Source organism: Lepisma saccharinum, chromosome 17, assembly GCF_977018435.1.
Source record: "Lepisma saccharinum chromosome 17, izLepSacc3.1, whole genome shotgun sequence".
NCBI lineage: Eukaryota > Metazoa > Arthropoda > Insecta > Zygentoma > Lepismatidae > Lepisma > Lepisma saccharinum.
Window position 1 is genome coordinate 46067485 of NC_139245.1, and position 24800 is coordinate 46092284.

At 38.5% G+C, this 24800-nt stretch overlaps 1 protein-coding gene across 5 annotated transcripts in view; it reads right to left on the reverse strand.

The window, feature by feature from the left end:
- Positions 1 to 20834: 20834 nt before the first annotated feature.
- ninaC (STKc_myosinIII_N_like and MYSc_Myo21 domain-containing protein ninaC) overlaps positions 20835 to 24800 on the reverse strand; it is a 266558-nt gene continuing 262592 nt past the window's right edge. For all 5 annotated transcript variants that reach the window (XM_083139403.1, XM_083139402.1, XM_083139401.1 and 2 more), the window contains one exon: positions 20835 to 23604. In XM_083139403.1, the coding sequence (XP_082995529.1) occupies positions 23235 to 23604 (370 nt within the window). In that variant the 3' untranslated portion in view covers positions 20835 to 23234. The remainder of the gene's footprint in view (positions 23605 to 24800) is intronic.

The following is a 24800-nucleotide window of genomic DNA, read 5'->3' on the forward strand; positions in this document are numbered from 1 at the left end:
CTTCCGAAACGAAAGACTTGAATCTCTGCCTTTCCAAAAACTCCGCTTGCAATTCCAGCGCGTACTCGCTCATTTCTCTCATAGAAGTGAATGTTTTGTTGTACAAATAATTCCTAAATACCGGATTGCAGTGCGATTTCACAAAGCCAATTCTCTCCTGTGCAGAAGCCGAATTCTTTATCCTACTAAAATGCCTGTCAACATTGCGAACGTATTCCGCCAATCCCTCGTTAGCAAGTTGAAACCTTTGCGACCAAAATAACTCTGCTTCTCTCTGATAATCCAATCCGTGAAAAGCCTGCAAGAATTTATGCCTGAATTGTGAAAAATCACCGAACGGTTCCGTGAACAAAAACCACTCTCTCGCTTCATTTCTCAACGAAAGAGGAATAAACTGCTTCAGAAGATCATCTTCAGCAATTTTCAGCGTTCTCGCGTAATCTTGAATCCTATCCAGATACGAAAAAGCGTCTTCCTTCCCTACATTTCCCTCGAACGTCGGAAGCGGCAAACGAATTTCCTCCATTGTCACTTTCGGAACGCACCTCTGTTCCTCAACAACAGAAAGTTCTGACGCGGTCGGGCTGGACCTGCTCGAGTTAGCAAGCGACATTCTTGTAACTTCCCCTTTTCTGTTTCGCAAGATCATCGGTTCGATCCTCGTCCGTTTCTCTCATTAACTTTCAATTAAAAAATCTAGTTCAATACCCATTAATTATGTGACTAGCCTGGCCCCCCCCCACACTTTACCTCCGCACTCGAGGTTCTGTGCACTTCGTACTCGGCTCTGATTTGTCTAGGGGTATCTTTCTTTGTACGACAATGCACGTGGGTTGCTACAAGTCAACATAATTATATAATTAACTACAAGAGACAACGGATAACCTTTGCGAAACCTTATTGCTATAGGGGGATAAATTACCTTGTCCAGCATCTGTGAAATTAAAAACTGAAATTTTGGATATTTTCTATAGTTTAATTAACGTAAAATTTGAAGTATATACAAGTCGTATCCGAACGTTCATTTCTCTAATTATCGTGCCAAAACTCTAATTTTGATGTTGGAAAAATCTCTATTGTTTGTAACTGGATGCTTTACATTTCATGAATTACATCGGGAGTACGCTTGTCACTAGGTAGACTTGCGTTACTCCAAGAAAACGTCTTAACAGGCGCGAGGTCGCCCGACGTGTACATTTCTCAACCTCTACGGTGACAAGGCACTAGGCTGCGCGGCGCACCGTAATTACTTCAAAATAACATCCAGTACAAACTACCTTTTTACCTGTAAACTGGATACCAAGGCACTAGCTTGCCCGGCAACCCAATCTCTTACAGCATCCGTTTCGGGAGACCTGTCCTCCGGTCCTAGCTGACCGAAGCAAAAACAGCCTCTCCCTCCCAAGTCTCGGTTCCAACAGCCGACTTCCCCCAGTCTCATCTGGGAGTTTATATACGTTTTGTTGGCGTCTGTTGCCAACGGCCCTTCTTTCAAAATTTTTAAGCCCGCCTTTCTTTTGAACGTTCGAAACACGAAGCAAGAACAGAGAGCTACATGGTATTTATACATGGAATAATACGAACCTAAAAATGCATAATAAATTGATTTACATTAATCACACATATATATGTTTATACACTTGATTACCCAATTAATTAACATATTAATAAATATTTCAATAAGGAAAAAAACACTGTTGCCCTGACACGGGGGCAGGGTAACAAATACTATTTGGCGAAATTGTTTAAAGGACAGTAAACCCTCCTTTTTTGGACTTGAGGTGGACGCGCCTTCAGTCCAAAAAGCCATCCTCTGGCTGGCTATGCCAGGCCAAGATTCGACATAAGAGCCGCTCACATTACGCTTCTAATACTAATAGTGAGTTATACTCAAGCAAATTTATAATTTCAGTTATGGGGGCTGAACTGGACCTCTAGATTGTCGATGGTGACCTAACATCAAAAGGTCAATTGCAATCTGCTGCGAAGAAATAGCAGCGGACTCGTCTTGAGAGATAGAGAACTAAGCAGCAACTGAACTTTATTCACTGAAACTTTGTCACTCAATGAAATGCCGATTGGAAGGATTGGAGCACTTCGAGCACTGTATACATTGTATACCCTGCGTGGCGGAATTGGGGCTAAGGGGAAAGGGATAATTGCCCCTGGGCTCCACCTCCTGAGTTTTTGGGCCCCTCTGAAATAAAACGTAATAGATATGAACAATGTGGGAAATTTATCTTTGATCATATTTCAATTTCATTTTGAAGCTTGGGGCCCCTTTGAAAAATATTTGGTCGGCCAGGGGCTTTGATCTACTAAGTGATATGGGTGGTTTTGAGTTGTTGGGCAGGGAATATATAAATACATAAGGAGTGGTTCTCTAAAAATTTTAGTAACATTTTAAATATCACGTAATATTACTAGTAAAAAAAGGCCATAAATTATCAAGTTTGTTGATTTAGTTATTGTGTAACAATAAGACATCGACCGGTTGAATCTTTCTACTCGATTCAAAACTGTACTACACTACACTACACTACACTACGTAGCTATAAAGGTATGAGATGAGAGAAGTCTCCTATCGATTGCCATTTGTGAGCAAGTAACGTAAATCTGAATTTTGGAGGAAACCCATAATGTCAAATTGCCGGGCCCCTCTGGCTGAGACAATGGAGGGTTATTCCTGAGTAAACAAAAAATGATCGATCAGACAATTCGATTATTGATGGCGGGGAAATAACTTCCGGTTTGGCGAATTTTCCAATGTAAACAAGTGGAATGCAGATCGTCATCGAGCTTATTTTCTTATAAAAGATCGGAAACAAATTGGATCACTTGAAATTTTTTAGTGATATAGAGATACAAAGGTACCTAGAAAAGATTGGCAATTTCCCGGATCCTTTAGATGCAGCTTATAAGAGTCAATATACCTCCCCTCTTTTCCGGGAGGTATAGCTCGCTCATAGCCATTCGGAACACTGAGTCATGCCAGAGAAATTTACCAACCTGTTGCTTTACCCTGGCTGTTTGCTTCACGGACAAGGTCAATGTCTTAGATATGTACCAAAGCTTCGATAGAGCGTAAATATTTACGTATCTCACTCTCGATTTCATACAAAGAAACCTGAGTTGATTTGCACGTAAAGTATATATCACTTTTTCGGTTACTAACCGACTATTATGCTCAATGGTGTCACTAATATTTGCATAAAATTGTATACCTAGAATCTTTACTTTCTGTACTACACGTACACTACTGTTATTACTAAACAAATTGTTGACTCCCAAAGGTAACAAAAACGTTTTATTTACATTTAGCTTTGCGCCCGAGACATTTTCGAAATATTTCAAGTATTGTTGGGCATTCTCCAAATCCCTTTCGCTATTTAAAAATAAAGTAATATCGTCCATAAAACTACTAACTTGTATCGTTTTTGACATGACAGAAATGCCTTCATTTATTTCTTGTATTCTTTTAAGTAAGGGAACCAGTGTTAATACATATAATGCACTACTAAGTGGACTTCCTTGTAAAACCCCTCTTTTCATTTGGAAAGTTTTCGTGAAACACCCATTAATTTTTAATTTTAACTGAATGTCGCCGTACAAAATTTGTATCCATTTTATAAAGGTGTCTCCAAAACCAAAAGCCTTTAAAACACTGTACATATATTTATGACTAACTCTATCATAAGCCTGTGAGAAATCCACTGATAAAATTGCGTTGCTAGCTTGCTGGTTTTGTGTTGTAATGATTACGTCACGTATGGCTTGTAATAAATGATGAATCGTTCTTTGAGGATTACATGCATATTGGGTGTCCCCTATTAGTTTGTGCATGTAAGGAGATAGGCGGGTGTTTAAGCATCTGCTAATGATCTTAATGTCACTACTTAGAATTGTAATCGGGCGGTAGTCAGAAACCACTTTGGGTTTCAGTTTTTTTGGAATAAAAACCATTATTCCTGTTCGACTTGAAGACCCTAATTTCCCACTCTGTAATACCTCAATAACCCATTGCGTGAAAACATCCCCAAAGAGATTCCAAAAGGTTTGATAAAAGTCTGAGGGCAGGCCATCCTCTGCCGTTGATTTATTTCTGGCCGCTTTAAAAACTGCATTTCTTACTTCGGTATTCGTAAAGGGTTTACTAATTTCCGTTCGCTCTTCTTCTGTTAGTCTTTCTGTCACATGGTTTGTGAAGTCCCTCTCTGTTTCTAAGGGTTTAAAAGCTTGACCCATTAAGTTTAAATAATACTGTAAAAATGTGTTCTGAATTACTCTAGGATTAGTTGTGTCCTGTCCCGTAGCGTCAGTTATCTCTGTTATTAGGTGACTTTTAACGTGTCTATGCTCTTGTAAAATATGATATAAATTTGCCTCTTCGTCATTATCCAAGGGTAACTTTTTGCTTTTGATTTTTACGATACTTCTCTTTTTTCGGTGTAAAGAAAGTAATTTTGATTTCATCTCGTTAATGTAAGGCTTATTTACATGACCTTGTAAAGCTTGACTTTGTAAGTCGTGTAACACGGCATAATAGAAATTATACATGTTGTTAAAATCTCTACTTTTGTCTATACTATACATTTTACTAATATAACGAAATTTTGGTTTTACGATGAATTCCCACCAATCTGTCCGAGTCTTACTGGGTGATCTACGCCTAACTAACTCTTGCCAAGTGTCTTTTATTAACAGTTCATAATTTTTATCCGCCAGTACGGAACAATTTAGCATCCAGTATCCTCTTCCCATATGTGATTTGTTTTGTTCCAATTTTATTTTTATAATTAAGGCACTATGGTCACTGAAGCACACGGGGAAAACACTTACACTTTGTACATTTTCTGTATAATCCTTCGCTATATAAAATCGGTCAATGCGTGAGGAACTTCGAGTTGTAAAATGTGTAAATCCTGGTTGGTCTCTATTTTTACAATTCCATGCATCTTTTAACTGTAAACCTTTTGTCAATTCATAGAGTGCCCGGGAGAAATTATAGCCTGTTTGTTGATCTTGCCTGTCTAGGACGGAATTGAAATCGCCAGCCACTAACGCATTTAATGTATGCGATGTTAATTCTGGACTTAAGATTGTCGAAAAGAAATGTTCTCGTTCATGCTTATTGTGAGTTCCTGAAGGCGCATATACATTGCATAAAAACAAAGGACCTAATTCCGCACTTATTAATCTTCCTGATGGGTGGAAGGTGACATTATGTAAATCAATTCTTTGATGCACCGCTATTGCTGTGCCTTGATATGTGGCAGTAAAATTATTATGAACCTTATACCTTGCCAGGGGTGAAAAATTGTCTATGCCTACTTCTTGTAAGAAGGCGATATCAATATCCGACTGTGACAGAAAATCATTTAGCGCCATTAGTTTATTCTGACTTTGTAATTTATTAAGGTTAATCGTTGCTAATGTAAATGTGTACATTAGGGTTGGCAGGATCTTATTTAAGCAATGCATGAATTATTTTTTGTACTTTATGCTCTGCAATTGTTCCACTTTTGACGCTGGGCATACTCACTCATATCTCTTCTTCACTACCTGAGATATGAACTGTAGGCATTTCTGTATCACTTGGTTTATGTGTCCCTGCCCCTATTAGTTCTAAGCTTGTTTCCTCTTTTCCTAAAAAAGGTTTTGGTTGATTAGGGTTTTCTCTCTTGGGCTTGAGCTGTATTTCTACTGCTGTACTTACCACGTCATCCTTTTTTTGTTTCTTCGGACGTAAGGTCATGTGGTCTGTAGCATTTTTCCTCGCATCCCTGGCGGATCGTGAGCGGGGTTTTTTGGGGATAGGTGCTGGAAATTCTGCAGCTGTGAACATCGAACTTGTTGGAGTTTGGGGGTCTTGATTCGGGGAGTCGAATAGGGTGGATGGAACTATAGATTCGTTCCCACTTACACTTTCACTTGCACTTTCGTGCACACTTTCCTTGTTCCCATCACTTGCATTATTTTCTTGCGGATTTAACTGTGGGGGTTTGGAGATCTTAGTACTGACCTTGGTCTCGTTGTCTTCAGTGACGTCCATCTGCTCGTGTTGTTCCTTGTGGTCCTCTGGTGTAGCCTGTCTGTATGCCGGTACTGGTAAAATGGTTCGGGTATCCTGGTCATGAGCAGTTGAATCCCTAGGAGGGTGTGAAGAACTGGGGAGTGTGTTTACCACCGCTGCAGCGTATCCAGCAGTGCGTGTCGACCTTGCCAACCTATTCTGGCACTGATGATGTAGGTGATCCTGCGCATTGCATCTAAAACAGAGTTTAGGTTGCCCTTCGTAAGTGGTCCAGTAACGCTCTTCATTTAACGTAATGTAAGATGGCACCGGTTTTTGTAAGATGATACGTACAATTTTCCTGCCCGTTCTGACTGGGTAGGGGAGAGAGGTGGAATAAACTTCATCTCGTACTGTTTGTACAATTCCGTATTTGGACATTTCGGTTGTTATGGCACTGTCTGGTAATTCCATGGGCACTAGATGAATACGGACGATTGTGACAGGTTTGTCTGCTCTATGTACTGTTATATCATATTCTCCCGTGTCGTCTGTAAATACGAAGGTTCCTTTACTACGTGCTATTATTTCCGTGCAAAATTGTTCGGTGCTTACTTTAACAAACACTTGGTGTTTTACAAAGTCTACTTCGATACTCAAAACGTCCGCTACGCGCAATTTCACTACATCTCTCATCCATTCATGGATGGCGAGCGTGGTCGGTCTTTGCTGCACACGGGCGAAGGAAAATTGCAAAGTATTTAACCTCTTGACCGGCATGACTGAGAAATTACATACGTCCACTTAACGTCACTGGTATTGAGCTGCTCGCTCTGCTGTTAATATAATATTCACCTGTCTGTAGAAACAAATTCCGCGTGTTGATTATACTCTACTTGACGAATGTTCGGGAGCGCTCGCTAGACACGTCTGCTCTCTACCTCGCCTCGTCGCGGAGTAACCACTCCGCCACGGGGGCCGGCACAAATTTGCTCTACTAGTACCGTAATGCGAGTTTAAATGATGAATTTCGTATAACAGCCAACGTGATGAGAAATTTATACGTTTGTGTTTACCGAATATCATTTTTTACACGTTTGCACATATTATAATAAATTAATAATTATTTAACAGTAATGCGAAGAAGATGGAAGAAGAAATAGAATTCTAACAGATTTAATCGTTTAACAGAGGGGAAAAATCAGAAGAAGGGATATTAATTTTTACACAACTTGATAAGCACAATGACGAATATTTACGTGCATTGATCGTGAAAATTTCTAGTTAAATAGTTACACAGAAAAAGTTTCCTCTCCAACATGACTAATTGATATGTGAAATAGGGCACCAAAATAAATATCTTTCTGAAAAGTGATATCTGCGTTACCAGAAACTCTAAAGTAAAAACTTCAAACTTACCAGAAATCTTCAGACATGCTTGTAGCTGAAATTCATCCTTCTGTCCTTCAACGCGAAATTTGCGAGTGAACTCACGACCTCCCTTCTTTGACACTTGTTCTAGATTCAAATTCAGCCTAGGTTTTTTATGTTTATTTTTCATCCAGATCTCAGACTTCTGGTAGAAAAACTTCGCACCAACAATTTCTCCACACTGTTCATCGCGACAAATGCACAACTACAGCTAACAAGTACCGAAAAAGCTTCACTTTCCCATGGAAAACGAAGAAATAACAAGTGTCTTCCCATCCGGTCGTTTTATTGCTTCGGGGTTGCCAGACAATTTTGCCAAATTTTAAGAAATCTGTAGTTCACAGGTTCCTGTAGCAGCTATTGGTGAGTTTTGATGACGAGTTTCTAATTTATTTAACATCCGCCTTGAAAATAATTTGGACAACTTTGTCACATTATCAGGATTTTTTTTCAAACGTGCTAATCAAAACATGTAATTAAATCTACATGATGTACTCCACATCACTGTAATCCAAATGTACTTTTCACTAAACTCAGAAAAAAATACAACCGCATAGGCTACATACAATAATTTTGCGTGTAACAAGAATCTATAGCAGACTTCCGTGACTAGCATACCGTATTCCAAAGCCAGGGCTCCTGGGTTCGAATCCCGACATGGGTATGTGTGTTCTTTGTGAATGCCCCTCCATCGATTTCATTATATCATCACTCATCCTCATCGTCGTGATTATCGAAAAGTAGCAGAAAGCGACGGTAAATAATAAAAATCAAACAAGAGTCTGTACATTTTCAGTTACCAATATTTTCTTTCCTCATTGGATATTGCGTTATTTATTGCTCTACTCGTATGTCATAAGTGAAAAAGATTATGGAATACAGAATGATTTTTTCAACGGTTCGTAATTTTCTTTCTTATGTTAACTTCATTGCTTCTGGCAACTCTTCATTGTTTACCGTTCTCCGGAGAGAGGGCCAGTTTCGCCTAGGTGGTGGGTTTCGGACGACAAACCCTCCGTCCTCCCAGCCTCAGATTCCGCGCGTGTTATTCCGCCAGTTCCCTCGCCTCTTACCCCTCGCGGCCGCGCTTGAGAATGCTCTACGTCTCGTAAAGTGGGAGGACGGCACCCTGCCACATTTCTCTCCAAGTTCCGTATTCCCCCGCACGGTGGCGTGCAAACTTCGCAATTGTCGCGGAAGAATGAATACAGAACCGACTAACCAACGATCTATAAGCAATGGAATATTTGCAATTCAGACAATGTAAAAGCTAATATACAGGGTGATTGGTAATTCGACCTATTCCTGGAAAGGGGTAATACTAGAACACATTTGCAACAAATTTGACCATATGCACCGGGGGTCGGAAATCAATGGGTTCCGAGTTATTGCAGTTTGTAGATTTTCGTGACATGTTCCGACTTGCGACCAAAAAACTACTAATTGTGAAAAAACTACTACACCCTGGGCACTTAATCGACCCATTGCTAACAGCTGACGAATGAGTGACTACTGGGAAAAAAAATCATGCCAAAAATTCCCATACCCACAGAAATAAACAGGCATTGGAGCACACGTCATGAAGAAATTTGGAAATTACCGTTTAAATCGAAGAGGATTACTCAAAAAAATGGTAAAACAGCGTAAAAATTACGGAAAAAACATCCTCGTTTCATAAGCTCTCCAAAAAGATACAAATGTTGTCAACTGGCAGGAAAAAATCTGCATAAAAAGCGGAGAAGGCGCGTTGAAAACCTCTTTGTTAAGTGAAAAGAAGTTGTCAATTGTGAGAAATAAATTAACGAAAATGAGTGAAGTAATAATGTTATTTACCATTCTCATGATTCCAGGTTGTCAGAATTAACTGTTACAAAAAACTACAAATCCTGTTCAAATTCCGTCCCCCGGTTTCCTATGCAAGCACCCAGCCTGCGGCGTACTTCAGACACAATCACTCACGTTGACACTCTTTATCAGGGGGTGCTCGTTCGGCGGCGCAGATCGTATGCGCAGTTGTCCGTGGATGCATGACGTCACCATCGAAACACTCGGCACGGAAAAGGCTGGTTCCTTATGGAAATATTGAGAAATTTGACAACGAATATCTTCTAAAATATAGTAGCAAGAGAAAAGTTACAACTTTTACTGTTAAGATTCATCCTTTCTAATCAATTTATCACAAAGTTGATTCAAATGTGTAAAATGGTTTTCAAGAAATCATGTTACGAAGGAACCCCTGTTTTGTTCTCTCCAGGCTTCCAATGTAAGGGAGTTTTAACTTAAGCGCGTTGGATTTCTCTTTGCTCAATGTTTTGAGATAATATTATTTTGTTCTTGTCAACTGAAATCATGCCTAAATTCTATGGAAAGCTGTGAAAACTATTATCAGAAAACTAACGGAAGAAATCTAAAATATCACAGCTTGATTGATATAAAAAATGCGAGATTGCCCATTTTTGTGAAAATGGCATTGTGCGAGATCTAAAAGCAGAACTTTATAATATTGTATGTAAAGGTAAGGGTGTAATAAATGTGACTGCTTCCCAGGCACGAATCCAAGGGGGGGCTTAGGGGGATCAAGCCCCCCCCGAAAGTTTTCGGTTTACACTAGATAAAATGAGATTTTTGGTTTCTTGGGGTGTCAAATAAAATAATGTGACGTTAATTTAAGGAGAGAAATAATTATCGAGACAAGACGGAGAATACTCTATAACCTTGTTATTGGTAACAGCTCGTATCCAAGGTGGGAATCAGGGGGCCCCCCTTCAGAAAATTTTCAGTTTACGCTAGATAAAATTAGGTTTTTGGCTTCTTGAATAATATGGTGATAATTTGAGTGAGATAATTATCTAGGCAAGACGGAGAATGTTCTATAAGCCTGTTATTGTTAATAGCGCGTATCCAAGGTAGGGACAGGTGGTTCGAGCCCCCCCCCCCCCCCCCGCTCCCCAAGGAAATTTTTCAGTTTACACTGATAAAATTAGGTTTTTGACTTCTTGAATAATGTGACGATAATTTTAGGAGAGAAATACTTATCAAGGCAAGACGGAGAATGTTCTATAACCCTGTTGTTGATGATATTGCACGTAAACTTTTCTTACGCTTTCGGTGTTGTCGTACCGAACTTGAACACTATGTAGAAGAGACTTGTCAGCATTTGGAAGCTGCACAAGAAAGGTAGCGCCCCAGGTAGGGCGATTCGGATTCATTGTAATTTTTTAATCTCTGGAAAGCGCTAGAGGGAACGTTCTTGAAAAAGAGGAGTCGAACTACTGGCAATATTTACGAATCGTGATATCTGCGAAACGTTCTAGAATATAATGAGGATATTAATACGCGGCTTCAATTTCCCGGTTGATCTGTACAACAGAATAGGTGGGGTGGAGACTTCAGAGGTAAGTGTGACAATTCATACAGTCGATTAGTGATCAGTCAGTGTCCATTGGTTGCTTTATAAGATCTAGTGATTCGAAAATGAAATGGACTAAATACCGTAAAGTAACGAAGTCTACCACTAGTTCCAGTTCGGTCCCAAAGCTAAAAACATTGACGACAGCGGAACGTCGAGTAGTACTACGAGTAGTCGGGTCAAAAGACGAAGAGATCGAAGGTCTCTCTCTCTAAAGTGAATATTTCGGCAGTATCGGGCTGGGCATTGGAGCGATTTATTAAAAAAGAAATAAGCTGCACAGATCAACTGAAAATCAAAGTTTTGAGTGATGATTTGGTTGTACCAGGACCAAATTTTGTGTAATCAGTCCGAGAATTTCATGGCATAAAAAAATACTTTTGTTTAAGGCTACTGGGTTCGACACACAGTCAACATGCAATTTTGGACACTTGCGAGTGCTTAGGCATGAATATGAACAATTTGGTGGGTTTCGGCTTTTATAAGAGCTGCAAACATGGGAGGACAAGACACATTATTGGTGTTCAGGCTCGAATGAGAGAAAAATATTCGTGAACTGTCTGCGTCCAGTTCCCAGCACACAGTTTGAATCTTGCGTTGTCGAGTGGATTGTGCATTCCGTGCATGTGTAACACCTTCGTAAAAACTCTTCTGGTACATAGATGTTTTCATGCCTGATGAGAAGAAATGGACAAACACACATACTGAGATGGTTCCGGCACACAATATTAATGCATGGAAACAGAGGATTTCACGTTCTGATTAAAATGACAGCCTTAAACGCCGCACCCCGTGGCCGAGTGGTTAGCACATCGCGCTGCGGCGCTGGGGGTCCCGGGTTCGAATCCCGCTCGGGCATGGTTGTTTGTAAATGTCCATTCATCACTCATCCCCATCTTCGCAACTTAGCCAAGAGGCACAAAACGCGAAGTAAAATAAAACAAATCAAACAAACAAACAAAGAGCCTTAAACAGTGGCGACGATTTAGGAGATAGTTGCTCCCCATTCTTTTGCCTCCACACTATCACACTATGGCCTCTTAATGCTTGTCTCCTTGTCCACCCCCCCCCCCACCCCACATTTTGGAACCCAATTGCCACCACTGGCCTTAAACATACAATTGTGATACCCCTTTAAAAAATGGTGTTCATCCGCCGCCCAGAAAGGAATTCCTTGATACGTGCCTGCTGCTTCCCGTAAAATATCACTGCACTCTCCACGTTCTTCTTCTTCTGTCTTTTCTTTGGCGCCGTCAATAGCTTCAACACGTTGTTTTTTGTATATGTTTGTCACATATTTGTTTTAATTAGTATTCTGCTCGTTCCGCCACCTGAACGCAGCAGCTACGGCTCAAAGGGCAGTGTAGTTACACCGGAAGAAGGCTCGGAAATGGCAGGCTTCAGAAGTTAACTCATCCAAATTAAATTAAACAGGTATGTGCTCTCTCTAAATTTAAATCATAGTTCACAAATAATTTGATTAAAAGTTTTAAAAGTATCTATTTTACTTAATAGCGTATTAATTGGTGCATTTTTCTCCAGCATAGCCATTGGCAGTGACCACACTACGGGGGGTGACAGGAACGCCCCCCAATTCTCGTTCGACAATTTCTCTCTCTCTCTTATCTGCCCCCAGTAAAACGACGGAATAATAAAAAATGATTGCCCCGGGAATATATGATTTACCCCTCCATCTTTACTATTGCGCTGTCACTAGCTACAACATATTTATTTTAATTTTAGTATTGTGAATCATATTCCACTGTGTTACCTCACGTAGCCACCCCCCCCCCCCCCACACACACACGTATGACTTCAGTTGTAAGTTTTAGACTAAGCTTGTCAAATATCCACTTATATCTTTGTATTCTTGAGCCATTTTAAAAAAATCATTTCGCCCCTTCTTCTGGACAATTTCATAGGTATGTTTTCCCACTGGAAGCCCCTTTGCAGATCGAGATCCGGGGCTATAGCCTTCCCAAGCCAGCGTCCCCTCCAAATACTCTCTTGGCCTCATGAAATAGAAATATATGTATTTCTACGAAATATTAATTTGACTTGGCAGTTTCTCTTTTCGAACAGGAATAAGTTTTAAATTTTAATAGCTTATAAATTTACACTATCAATTTTGAGTAAAGGTTTTGCGTAACCCTAAAAGTACATTTAGAGACTGCAAGGTCAACTCTCGATATTTCAGATATATTAAAAATTTTCATCACAACGTCTTGTAATAATTATTTGTTACTTCAATAACATCCTCGCAAATGTTTCTCGCATATTAAAACATAGATGCCAATTTCTGTTTATTTCCTTGTAATGCTGACCTCCGTGGCGAAGTGGTTAGCACAACGCTTTACGATGCCAAGGGCCCCCAGGTTTGAATCCCCGCCCGGCCATGGGTCTTACTTTCCTTTCTTCAATTTCATCATATCATCAAGCATCCTCATCTTTGCGATTAGCCATATGTAACAGATAAGCGAAGTAAAATAAACTAAGTCTATTAATCAATTATTTTTTTAATCTCTTTAATTCTTCTTTAGCATGCCACGTTTTTGTTAAAATTATATTACGATTTGTAAAATGACGAAATTCTAAAGGAGAACACGCAAATTTCTTTGTAGCGCATCGGTCAGAAAGTTTCAGGAATATGGATTTTCAAAATACATTTTTTCACATGTACTTTGCCCCCTTTTAAAAGTAGCGCGTTTTAATTTATGTTACTAATCATTAGAAGGATGCCTCAATACCATCTTGGAGGATGACAATTAATATTTTCCCCCTCCTAAAAGTAATAATATACTTTCGCTCTCTGAATCTCCCATATAAATGCTAGGGGTCGTCTGCTTCAGCCGAGCTCACTGCTTCTCCGGCGACGTCACGCGTTCGTGCAAGATCGGCAATCTTCGGATGGCTTTACCTAATCTCTATATTCCTTGACTCTTTATGTATTGGGCGGCTGCCACAATTCTCTCTCAACTCTTCTTGGTGTACTGTAAACTAACTCTTTCATGTGTATATTGATTGTTCAGGACTGCATTCATACCATTACACGCCAGTGCATGCTATTGAGGAGGGAGATCCTACCAGAAGGATGGATTTTTGTCGATTTTTAGTAAATACCGACACTGAAGACCCCCATCATCTGACAAGAATTGTGTGGACGGACGAATCCAAATTCGACCGCGATAGTATTACGGGAAGAATTGACGACGCTGCTTGAGAATGTGCCGCTCGCCACAAGAAGGGGTGTGATTTACCAACATGATGGCTGTCCAGCTCTCTATTTCCGGGGTGTGCGACAGTGGCTGGATGACAATTATCCTATGCTATTTTTTGATCCAGGCGGCCCGACCCCCTGGCCGGCGAGGATTCCGGATTTGACGCCATGCGACTTTTACATTTGGGGTCACATGAAAGAGTTAGTCTACAATACACCAGTGAACTGCCAAGAAGAGTTGAGAGAGAGGATTGTGACAGCCGTCCAATACATAACAGGCAGAGTGTCAACGCGAGTGATTGTGTCTGAAGTACTCCGCAGGCTGTGTGCTTGCATACGTAACTGGGGGAGGCAATTTGAACAGGATTTGTAGTTTTTTGTAACAGTTAATTCTGACAACCTGGAATCATGAGAATGGTAAATAACTTACCAACATGGTACTACTTTACTATACCTGAGACACCTGGGAATGATTTCTTTCGCACTTTTTTACATTGTTAACGTACTATTCTGCATTGCGGAACATTTCTTTAGGTGAAATAATGAATTTATAACGAAAATAATGTCTATTTCTTACATTAACGAGTTTTTACTGTTGTTCCTTATTTCCCACACACCATCCACGGGTAGCCCCAAAAACCATTGACGTTAGCCCAAAAATTCACGATAGCCCCACGAACCATCACGGGGACGAGGTATGCCTACTAGGTTAGGTTAGGTTCCATTAGCACTCCTTTTGTTCAATTTAGCATATATGGACAACATCGTTGCGGCAGCAGCAATAGCGCATCAGAAATAGATTTTCGTATAAAACCTCATGGATTCGCATTAAAATGGACCAAAACTACATTCTGGAACATCAACAACACTCCAGAAAATGAATTCCGTAAGTACTTTCTCCTGTAAATTTGAAGGAATCCGTCTCAGGTATAGTAAAGTGTTACCAATAACATTAGTACTTCACTCATTTTCGTTAATTTATTTCTCACAATTGACAACTTCTTTTCACTTAACAAAGAGGTTTTCAACGTGCCTTCTCCGCTTTTTATTCAGATTTTTCACCCAACCCGTGTGCCAGTTGACAACATTTGTATCTTTTTGGAGAGCTTATGAAACGAGGATGTTTTTTCCGTAATTTTTATGTTGTTTTACGATTTTTTGAGTAATCCTCTTCGATTTAAACGGTAATTTCCAAATTTCTTCATGACGTGTTCTCCAATGCCTGTTTATTTCTGTGTGTATGGGAATTTTTTTTTTCCAGTAGTCACTCATTCGTCAGCTGTTAGCAATGGGTCGATTAAGTGCCCAGGGTGTAGTAGTTTTTTCACAATTAGTAATTTTTTGGTCGCAAGTCGGAACATGTCACGAAAATCTACAAACTGCAATAACTCTGAACCCATTGATTTCCGACCCCCGGTGCATATGGTCAAATTTGTTGCAAATGTGCTCTAGTATTACCCCTTTCCAGGAATAGGTCGAATTACCAATCACCCTGTATAAATGTTAATGTAATGTTTGTTCACTTGTGGTTACACATGGCAGTGCAGCGTCCATATCGTCCTTATGAGCGGCCGCCCCTGGTGAGAGGTGTTCCATAAGTCATATTGTAAATCTGAAATGCCCACATTGGTACATGCAAAAACAAATATTTTTACTTTTACTTTATGCACCCACAAAAACAGATAGGAAATAAAGAATAATGTATAATTGCTATCACCATGAAACCTAACAGTCATAATCTAACCAGAACTGAAAATCATTACTTGTTTGAAGCAAATTTTGTTACACGCGCACAGAAAAACACATGCAAATTTTTAAAAAGATAACGTAAAATTACTATCACTATCAGACCTTACAAAAAAGTATTATTAAATTGTATACGTACATACCTTGAAAATATGCAGTTCCTTCTCCATTGTTGCACTTCTATGAGAAGCATGCAACAGATGCACTTGTATAAGGGCAACTTGTCATGGGTGGTCGCTGATGTCATAAATCAGACCACATAAAATCGCTCATTACTCGCTTATAACATATCTCCGTGAGCTAAAAACAACTACAAACGATTAACCACAATATACCCAATGTAGGGGTTTGGGAGTCACAGGTGGGTCAGTGACATCAAACAATCACATCATGATGTAATATTTTTTAATTTGAATTTAAAGTTTTGGGTGTGCTAAGGCTATTTTGAACCCATCACGTAATATAGGGTCCAGCCCCTTACCATAAATAAAACAACATAACTGTAATGTCGTACAACTAAAGTATTTAAAATATTCTGACTTCGGTTAAAAGCTGAGGCTGTAAATTGGCACTCAGCACACATAAGGACAAAAAAACAGGACAACACACAGAGATATACTGGCCATAGGCCAGGCGCCAGAGCCTCATTAGTCCACAACATGCAGTCCAGGGTGTACTATGTGGAAGTGAGGTTGACAGCTGGATGTACTACATGGAAGGTCACCCCTTACACCCCATGTGATGTAATAAACCATACACATAAAACTGCTAATTACAGTACTTGCTTATAACACATCTCCAAGAGTTAAAACAAAGACAAACGTTCATATGAAACAAATTTTCCAACACACTCAAAATTTTCAGCTTTCTCGGTGGTGTTCAGAAGGTCACCAGCACCATTTCTGGATTCCCGGGCAGTACCAGTGCATCAGCTTGAAGGTGAACTTCAGACTTGTGCCTTGACATTGTTAACTTCTTAAAGTGCTTGCGATAGAGGAAATGTGCCATTGGCAAGAACAGATGGTAATGAAGAATGTACCAAATATTTACATGGTTTACACGCTCAAGTTGCCCGTGGAGTGGCAGCTAGCATCGCGGGCAGTGCAAGCTCATCTGCTGGCAAACTCTGTCGACTGACGTGCGGGTGCCATCAGGCCACCAGTGCTTTGGGATGCAACATCCGCATAATTAGAACTGCTAGCTCATGTGATGAAATAAAGTTGATAAAATTTCATTGACAGTTACAATTAAAATGAGCACATACTTTGTTACAAGAGGTGTTGGAAATGTCCTCCTGCATCCAGTATTTTTTTTAGGAAATTTTCACTAACACGTATCAGTTCCTCTTCCAAAATTGCTTCAGTTTCTCTCCTGATATTTTCTTTCAATTCTTCTAATGTTGGGATTCAGGTTTCTTGTACAAGGCGCCAGAGGGATTTTTGAGGAGTATGTTGCAATGGTGCTGAAATGTCCTCTAGTTTCTCGTCAGTAAGCACATGGAGTATCACCCTTCACTTGGTATCAAGAACAGACCCCGTTTCCCTAAATTTGTTCACAATTTTTCGAAAACTGTTTCTGTGTGGAACAGGAACATCTCGGAATTCTGTTGAAAAACACCTTTCCAACTTCCCTACAAGAATTTGTACTGACGTGTCACACATAAAAATTCATGGTTTTAAATTGTATATATAGCGAGGCATTATTAGACTGCAGAAAAAACCCAGTAACACGTACGTAGACTAAACCAAAACAATCTAAAACACTTGTTAACAACTTAACACTTCACAAAGTCGTGCAAAATGGATACCAGCTATCTGGATACTGAAGCACTGATGCATCCAGTGCCAAGGTCAGCATACAGCTGTGGGTCTAAATGCCAGCAGATGCACTCTCACTGCTCGGCATGCTAGCCACCGCTCCCAGTGCAACTTGACTGTTAAAAAGCACTGTAGTTGGGGTTAAAATTTGATTCCATTCAATTCCAGGAATCTGACCTGAGTCGATTGAGCTTATGTCACAAACTTTAACTATAGAAAGTTGAGTTATGTGAGTAATATTTCTTGAATTATGCCTTATCTAGAATTAACTAGTTCCCTTTGATTCTCCCTCTCTACTAAACATACACATGGATGTCTGTAAGGGGAACAATGGGCGCATGCCCCCTTCCCTGGAATATGAAATTCAACCAAAAATTATAATTTCAGACATATAGTTTGATTTCAATCAGAGTAATGTATGTTAATTATTGTGAGGCCATTGCAGGAACATAACTTCAAACTCAGACCTTGGATAACAGTACTATGGGAGAAAATATGCCAGGGGGTCCCCTGGTAAAAAAAGTACCCTCTCTTGTGCCATCACCACAAACCTTACTTTCTCAGCAGAGGCGATTTTTTTAAAAATCTATCTGAAATGGAAGACACTGGTGAAATTTTATTGCCATACAGAAACAATAAAAAAATTGTCACAGACATTTATTGAGTTACATGTTTGGTCTTCCTACTTCATCTGATTCTTTAGTAAGATTGTACATAATGACAAACTTCTTAAATTTTTGAAATTTCATAACAGCTAATCACAAACAATTTGGAATTTCTAAGAAGCCACTTTTTATAGATTTTAAAAAGTAAAGGGGAGTCCGCCTCCACCTGCATACCCCATTTATCTAATCACAAACTTTATTTGGGCATACATGTGAGTTAATACAATATGCTACAAAAGCAATTTTATTCCCGGCCTATTCTAGGATCTTTGGTGATCCAATTCATCTGTCTGTTTTTCCGGCAGTAGGCCTGTAGGACTTTACATAGGTCTCATCTTTAGTATATGGGGTGTCCTTCCACGTAGGAGCCCAAAAGTCGTCACTTCCACATAGTACACCCTGGACTCCATTTTGCAGATGAACGAGGCTCTGGCGACTGGCCCTATGTTGTCCTGTTTTTGTCCTTATGTGCACTGAGTGCCCATTTACAGCCTCAGCTTTTAACGGAAGTCAGAATATTTTAGGATTTTATTTATGCAACGCTAGAGTTGTTATTAGTAACGATAAGGGCCGGGACCCTGTGACGGGTGCAAAATAGCCTAAGTGCTGATGCACCCAAAATTTTAAAATCAAAATCAAGTCATCTTTAATATGACCTTTTTTTTATGACTACCACATTTGCCTCCTTCCAAGATGTTGGAACAATGTTTTATATTAGACACTCATTAAATATATTAGAAACGTATTGGGAAAGCCTGGGTTGTAAGATCTGGATGATTTCGACTGGAATGTTAACCAGTCCGGGAGTTTTGTTTTTTTAATTTTCTTATTTCGAGTTCCACTTCCTCCTCCCTAGAGAACGGCAAAATCGGTGTATTTGTATACAGTATTTCTACTTCATCTTTTGTTTGTTTCTAGATTTTAAAAATAACATTATTGTTTGATTGACTCCAGCTTCTTATCATATATGGGAGATAATATAATTTAAACTACCTGCAAATATTGTACAGCAACAGACACGTATGGGTTGTTATGATTCCATTGACTTTCAATGGAACTGGTGTTTGTGGCTGTATCATGTGTAGCATCTTCTCATTCATGTATACTTTTGATTAGTATCATTGGCAAATCAGAGTTCACGTTGGTAGTACTTGATATGTAGTGTTTATTTGAAGAACAAGTATTTGTATTTGTATATTGGCGTTGCTTTTCTGCCACTTTTGACAAATTGCATTGTTGATTGATTGATTGATTGATTATGGGTATTTAACCACATAGGCTATTTTTGCCTGTCACACACATGGGGATAACACCCTTAACTAAACCAAAATTAAGGACAGGTCCCTAGAAAATAAAATATGTGTATTAAAAACTTCCTCACTCAATTTTTAAAACTCATTTCTTCATTACTTGGCTAGAACTAAAACTATACTTTTTCCGAGGAGAAAATCTAACTGATTGATTTGCTTTATTTTACTTAACTTTTTGTGCCACTTTTGGCTAATTTGCAAAGATGGGGATGAGTGATGATATGATGAAATTGATGAATAGACACTTACAAACATTCATGCTCAGGCCGGGATTCGAACCCTGGACCCCGTGATGTCATAGCACGATGTGCTTACACTCCACCATGGGGGCCGGCAAAATCTCCTAACCTATTAGATAGATTGTTTGATTTGGTGTTTGAAGTCCACTTTATGCACAGTATGGCTAATCGGGACTGAACCTACAGTTTAAAGTGAGATCAGAACCACTATGTGCCATGGACAAGGTGACGATGCTACCACTGCGCCATCAGGAAGGCACTATTACTAACCTATTAGAAGCTGAGGCTTCACTCAGCACACCCAAGGACAAACGCAGGACATGATTCCACAGAGGATTATTCTGGCCATTGGTACAGATGCCAGAGTCTCTTCGACCTGCAAGAAGCAGTTATCAGGGTAGAAGTGAGGTTGAGTTTTGGATGCCTTACCAGAATGTCACCCCTTACACCGGACAAACTGTAACGATGAACATCAGGCTTTGTATGGTTTCGTTAGAAGAATTTTTCAAAGGTCCTGGTGCTTCAGGCCTATTGACGGATGATGAAGTCTCCAAAATGATAATATGTCTAAACGCCAATGGTGCATTTGAACCACCAAAATCCCTAAGTGACACCTGCAAGTTCAAATTGAATCTGGGCAACAGATTCAGGCTCCAGCTATTCAGAGATGAGTAATGATAGAATTAAATTGGTGACAGAACTCTCACAAAGAACACCCAAGTCCAGACTTGGATATGGGAAGGGCCACCAAACTGGCATACAATGATCAATGATTTGTTGCTTTATTTTACTTCGCTCATTTGTGCCACTTTTGACTAATTTGCGAAGATGGGGATCAGTGATGATATGATGAAGTTGATGAATGGACACTCAGAAACATCCATGACCTGGCTGGGATTCGAACCTGGGACCCCTAGCGTCGTAGTGCAATGTGCTAACCACTCTACCATGGGGGCCGGCGCATACAATGAGTAAGTAGAAATAAAGTTTTGTTTTAACAATATTATATACTCTTTTATTTACATCAACTTTTTTTACATACATCAATAAAAATATACACATATAATTCTCAATATTTATTAACAACTTTTTATTTATTTTAATAGCTATATTTAATTGTTCCTATGAACTTTCTCGAACACTTTCCATCAGTAGTAAAGAGTTGCCTTATTTAACATGCATTTTTACATATGCAGATACACTGGTAGGTAAAAAGAGGTGATAACATTATAGTCATATTAATATTGACATATAAACAAACTGCTATGTAGTTAGTGCCATCTTATAACGAAAAATATTTTTTTCCTTCTTTCGGCAATAATTTTTCCCCATAAAATGAAGTAGACTATAGGAATTTATTAGTATTTTCTCATTTTGCACTAAACATAGACATACATCAGTCTTATTTTAAAGGAAATTCTGTAGACAGTAAAAAAGTGGCTGAAGAGGATTTTTTTAGAAGCATTATCGCTGTCTTTAAAACAAAGTGAACAATGTTTGGCACAAACTACAAAAACAAACAACATTTTACAACATCAGAATAATAAAAGTTCTAAGTTTTCAGACAGTTCTAATATTATTAGTGTGATGTAATGAATTATATTTTTAAATGATATGTTTGATATGTTGATGAAAAATAAATACATATATATTTTTTAAATGATGCACAGTATATTACACATATCGACTTAACAACTCAAAATCTTATGTTTACGTGAAAGTGAACATATTCCATTGAAACAAAACCACCTTATTAGTAATTGCATTTACATTACTCAAACAAACTTAACATCCTTGATGTAAATGGTTTTGCAAACATGGTTCAGAAGGTATGAAAAAATAAAGATAAGGCGAGACAAACCAAATATTGTGTCGGGATTTTTTTTTCAGTGGCATCTGTTGTAATATGCAAAATCCATAAAGTTTGTTCATATGCAAATAGACACTTATGTTATTTTCTCATGAATGAACATAATAGTTATTAAGCTTATCTAAGGCGAAATTGAAAATTTTATTTTATTTTATTTTCATTGCATTAAGAAATAATGAAACTAGTGACAATCTAAAATACAATGAATTTTTCAATACCACCTGATATTGAAATATAACTTCTAATGAATTTCAATTATACTACAAACATTTAGAATTACTTACATTACATACATTGAATGTTTACACAACTTGTCTTTGGTTTATCAGTCTACATAATAATGTTTTATAAACATTAATATTAAGACTATTGATACTTCTATTTAATTATTGGCTACTAATATGTGTTTCTACTGCAAGCATAACCATTAGCATGGTTGTCTAATTATTCAGATAATATAATTTTCTTCTGAATTTGTTTGAGTCTAAGTACTCGTATAAACTATGCATTTCACAAGTAAAGTAAAGACATTAATTCATATAAATTCTTGGTTACTGCATTTGCTTTGGTAATATATATGTATATGTAGTGACTAATGCTTAACAAAATATTTTCTTCTCTGTTGAAAGGTTAGAATCTATTTAACATGTTAGAACCTATTGTACATATTTAGAGCCAGGGAGCCAATCATAATTATTTGCATTTAGGAAGAAAAGTGTTGAGCCATATCACTTCGTCACCTCTATGGTTCTTATGGCGAAATTCTTAACATAAAAAGCCTGAAGCTTTAGAAAAAAAGTTACACCTCAATATCTAAAAAAACAGTAGTACTGTAAATAAGCAAGACCTCATGTAGAAAAATCAAGCATTCTTTTCTTCATAAAGTTAATGTCATGGATAAAAATGTTTAGTATATTAAAATTAATACAAATTAGTTGACTGCTTCATCATGCATTGATTTATAGCATTTGCTATTTTGTTATCTTCTAGTGATGTGACCAAGTATGAAATTTAGTGATTCTGAGATATGTAATAATGATAGAGAATAACATTTCCAGCAATCTGAATATTCTATAAATATTCTATTTGTTTGTTGTAAATATCCTTTGACATTTTGCATTGGTAAGGAAGTAGTTATTCATGGAAGCAAGAAAAATTCAAGAAATTTCAAATTATTTAAAATAATTCTTAGTGTCAATAATAATTCTTAATATAAATAATAGGCCTCTTATATACAAAGATAAGAAATAAAGGTAAATAGAGGAAATTGGTTTCAAGTCAAATCATTATCAATTCCAATATATATGCCAGTTTTGGCCATTTTCCATTTGAATTCTGCTTCGTCACATCACTATTACTTTCAGAGAGTTGAAAGGAAATGAAGCATATAAAATTACAACAAATGGTATCACAGATTCTTGATTTGCCGTTCACACATCTCCTTCTAAATGCTTGCATTATGCAAATCAGTGAAACCGGTATGGAGAATTGTAAAGCTTAATATACTATGTTTTATATTAACTCTGGAAGGGCCTTGCCCATCTTTTAACGGGGCTATCATGTTGACAGCCAGGAGGCGAGCACCGTCCCATCAGCCGGCCATGCCCTGAGCTTTCACGGGAGTGATCTCCACTCGACGCCAAGCCCTTCCGCTTCCGTAGTGACTCAGTGGGGGCATGCTGCGTGGGTCTCAGCAGCTGCCTGAAATTGTAAGGCCCGGAAAAGTCATCGTCACTTTTCCCCACCATCGGCATGACATTCCCTTGCTCCGTAACAGATTGACGTAGCAATCTGCGCAAATCTGAGGCAGGACTGAAGGAGTCGTCGTTCCTCTCACTATTACGATTGTTATTCCTGTTGCAATGACTTTGGCTGTTGTTGTTTGAGCTGTAAAAATACAAATCTCAGCTTTGAATAATATTAAAACATACACATTGCAAGAAACACAGACCCTAATGTTAAAAAATGTATTTAATAGTTCAGGTTTACTGTCAACTATACTTTATATCACTTTTGCATAGTTATCTGACCTACTTAAGACTTGGCTGGACCTTTTCTCTCCTTTTGAAAAACCACTCTGATATTCCTAAATCTGAAAAATTACATATGCTTATTTATTTATTTAATTTACCTAAAGTTTCAGATACAGTATTGAATGACCATTTTACACTGAAACAGTAACAGCAGGAAAATAACAATAACAACAACAACAAAATAGAGTACAAGATGGCACAGAAAACAAATCAAAATTATACATACATCGTACATCGTTAACAATTTTCTAAAACTTTGTTCTGGCAAGAATATGTCTACATTTGGAGGCAGGTTATTATATGAGTGAGGAAGCCTGTAGAAAAGAGACTGCTGTAGAAGGGAGAGCCTTGTGGTGGGATTGTGAAAGAGCTTAACGTTGCGGGTTGGCCGTGTGGGGACGCGTAGATGAAATTTGCTGAGTAGAAATTTGCATTCAATTTTACCATTCATGATTTTGTGCAAAAATTTCATGTCTGCTAATTCGCAACGAGAGTGTGGTGGTTGGATATTGAAGACAGACATGATGTCTGTTTTGTGAAGGTGCGAGGAAAAAGTTGAGGATAGAATCAATCTGGGAAAGATTTGTTTTTGAAGCCACGGTCCAGATAGGAGAGCTGTATTCAAGAATGAGGGAGATAATGGATTTGTAAAATATGCTGATGGATGATTGGTTTTGGATTTCAGTGAATCTGTACAGAAGACTGAGAAGACGCATTGCTCTTTTAGTAGTGTTCCTAATGTGCTCATTAAAGTTTAGTTTTTCGTTCATGATAACTCCGAGATCTTTTTGAGAGGAAACTTTTTTGATGGGGTTGTTTTCAAGATAATACGCAGAATAGAGTTTGTTCCTTTTTAGGGAAATGGTGAGGCAGGAGCATTTCTTAGGATTCAATTGAACTTTCCACTGGCAACACCACACAAGTGGCGCAAGAGCTTGCTGTAAGATTAAAGAATCATGTTCTGATGAGATTTCTGTGAAAAGTTTACAGTCATCGGCAAACAGAAGTATATTTATAGGGAGAGAGGACAGTCTGTCGGAGAGATCATCC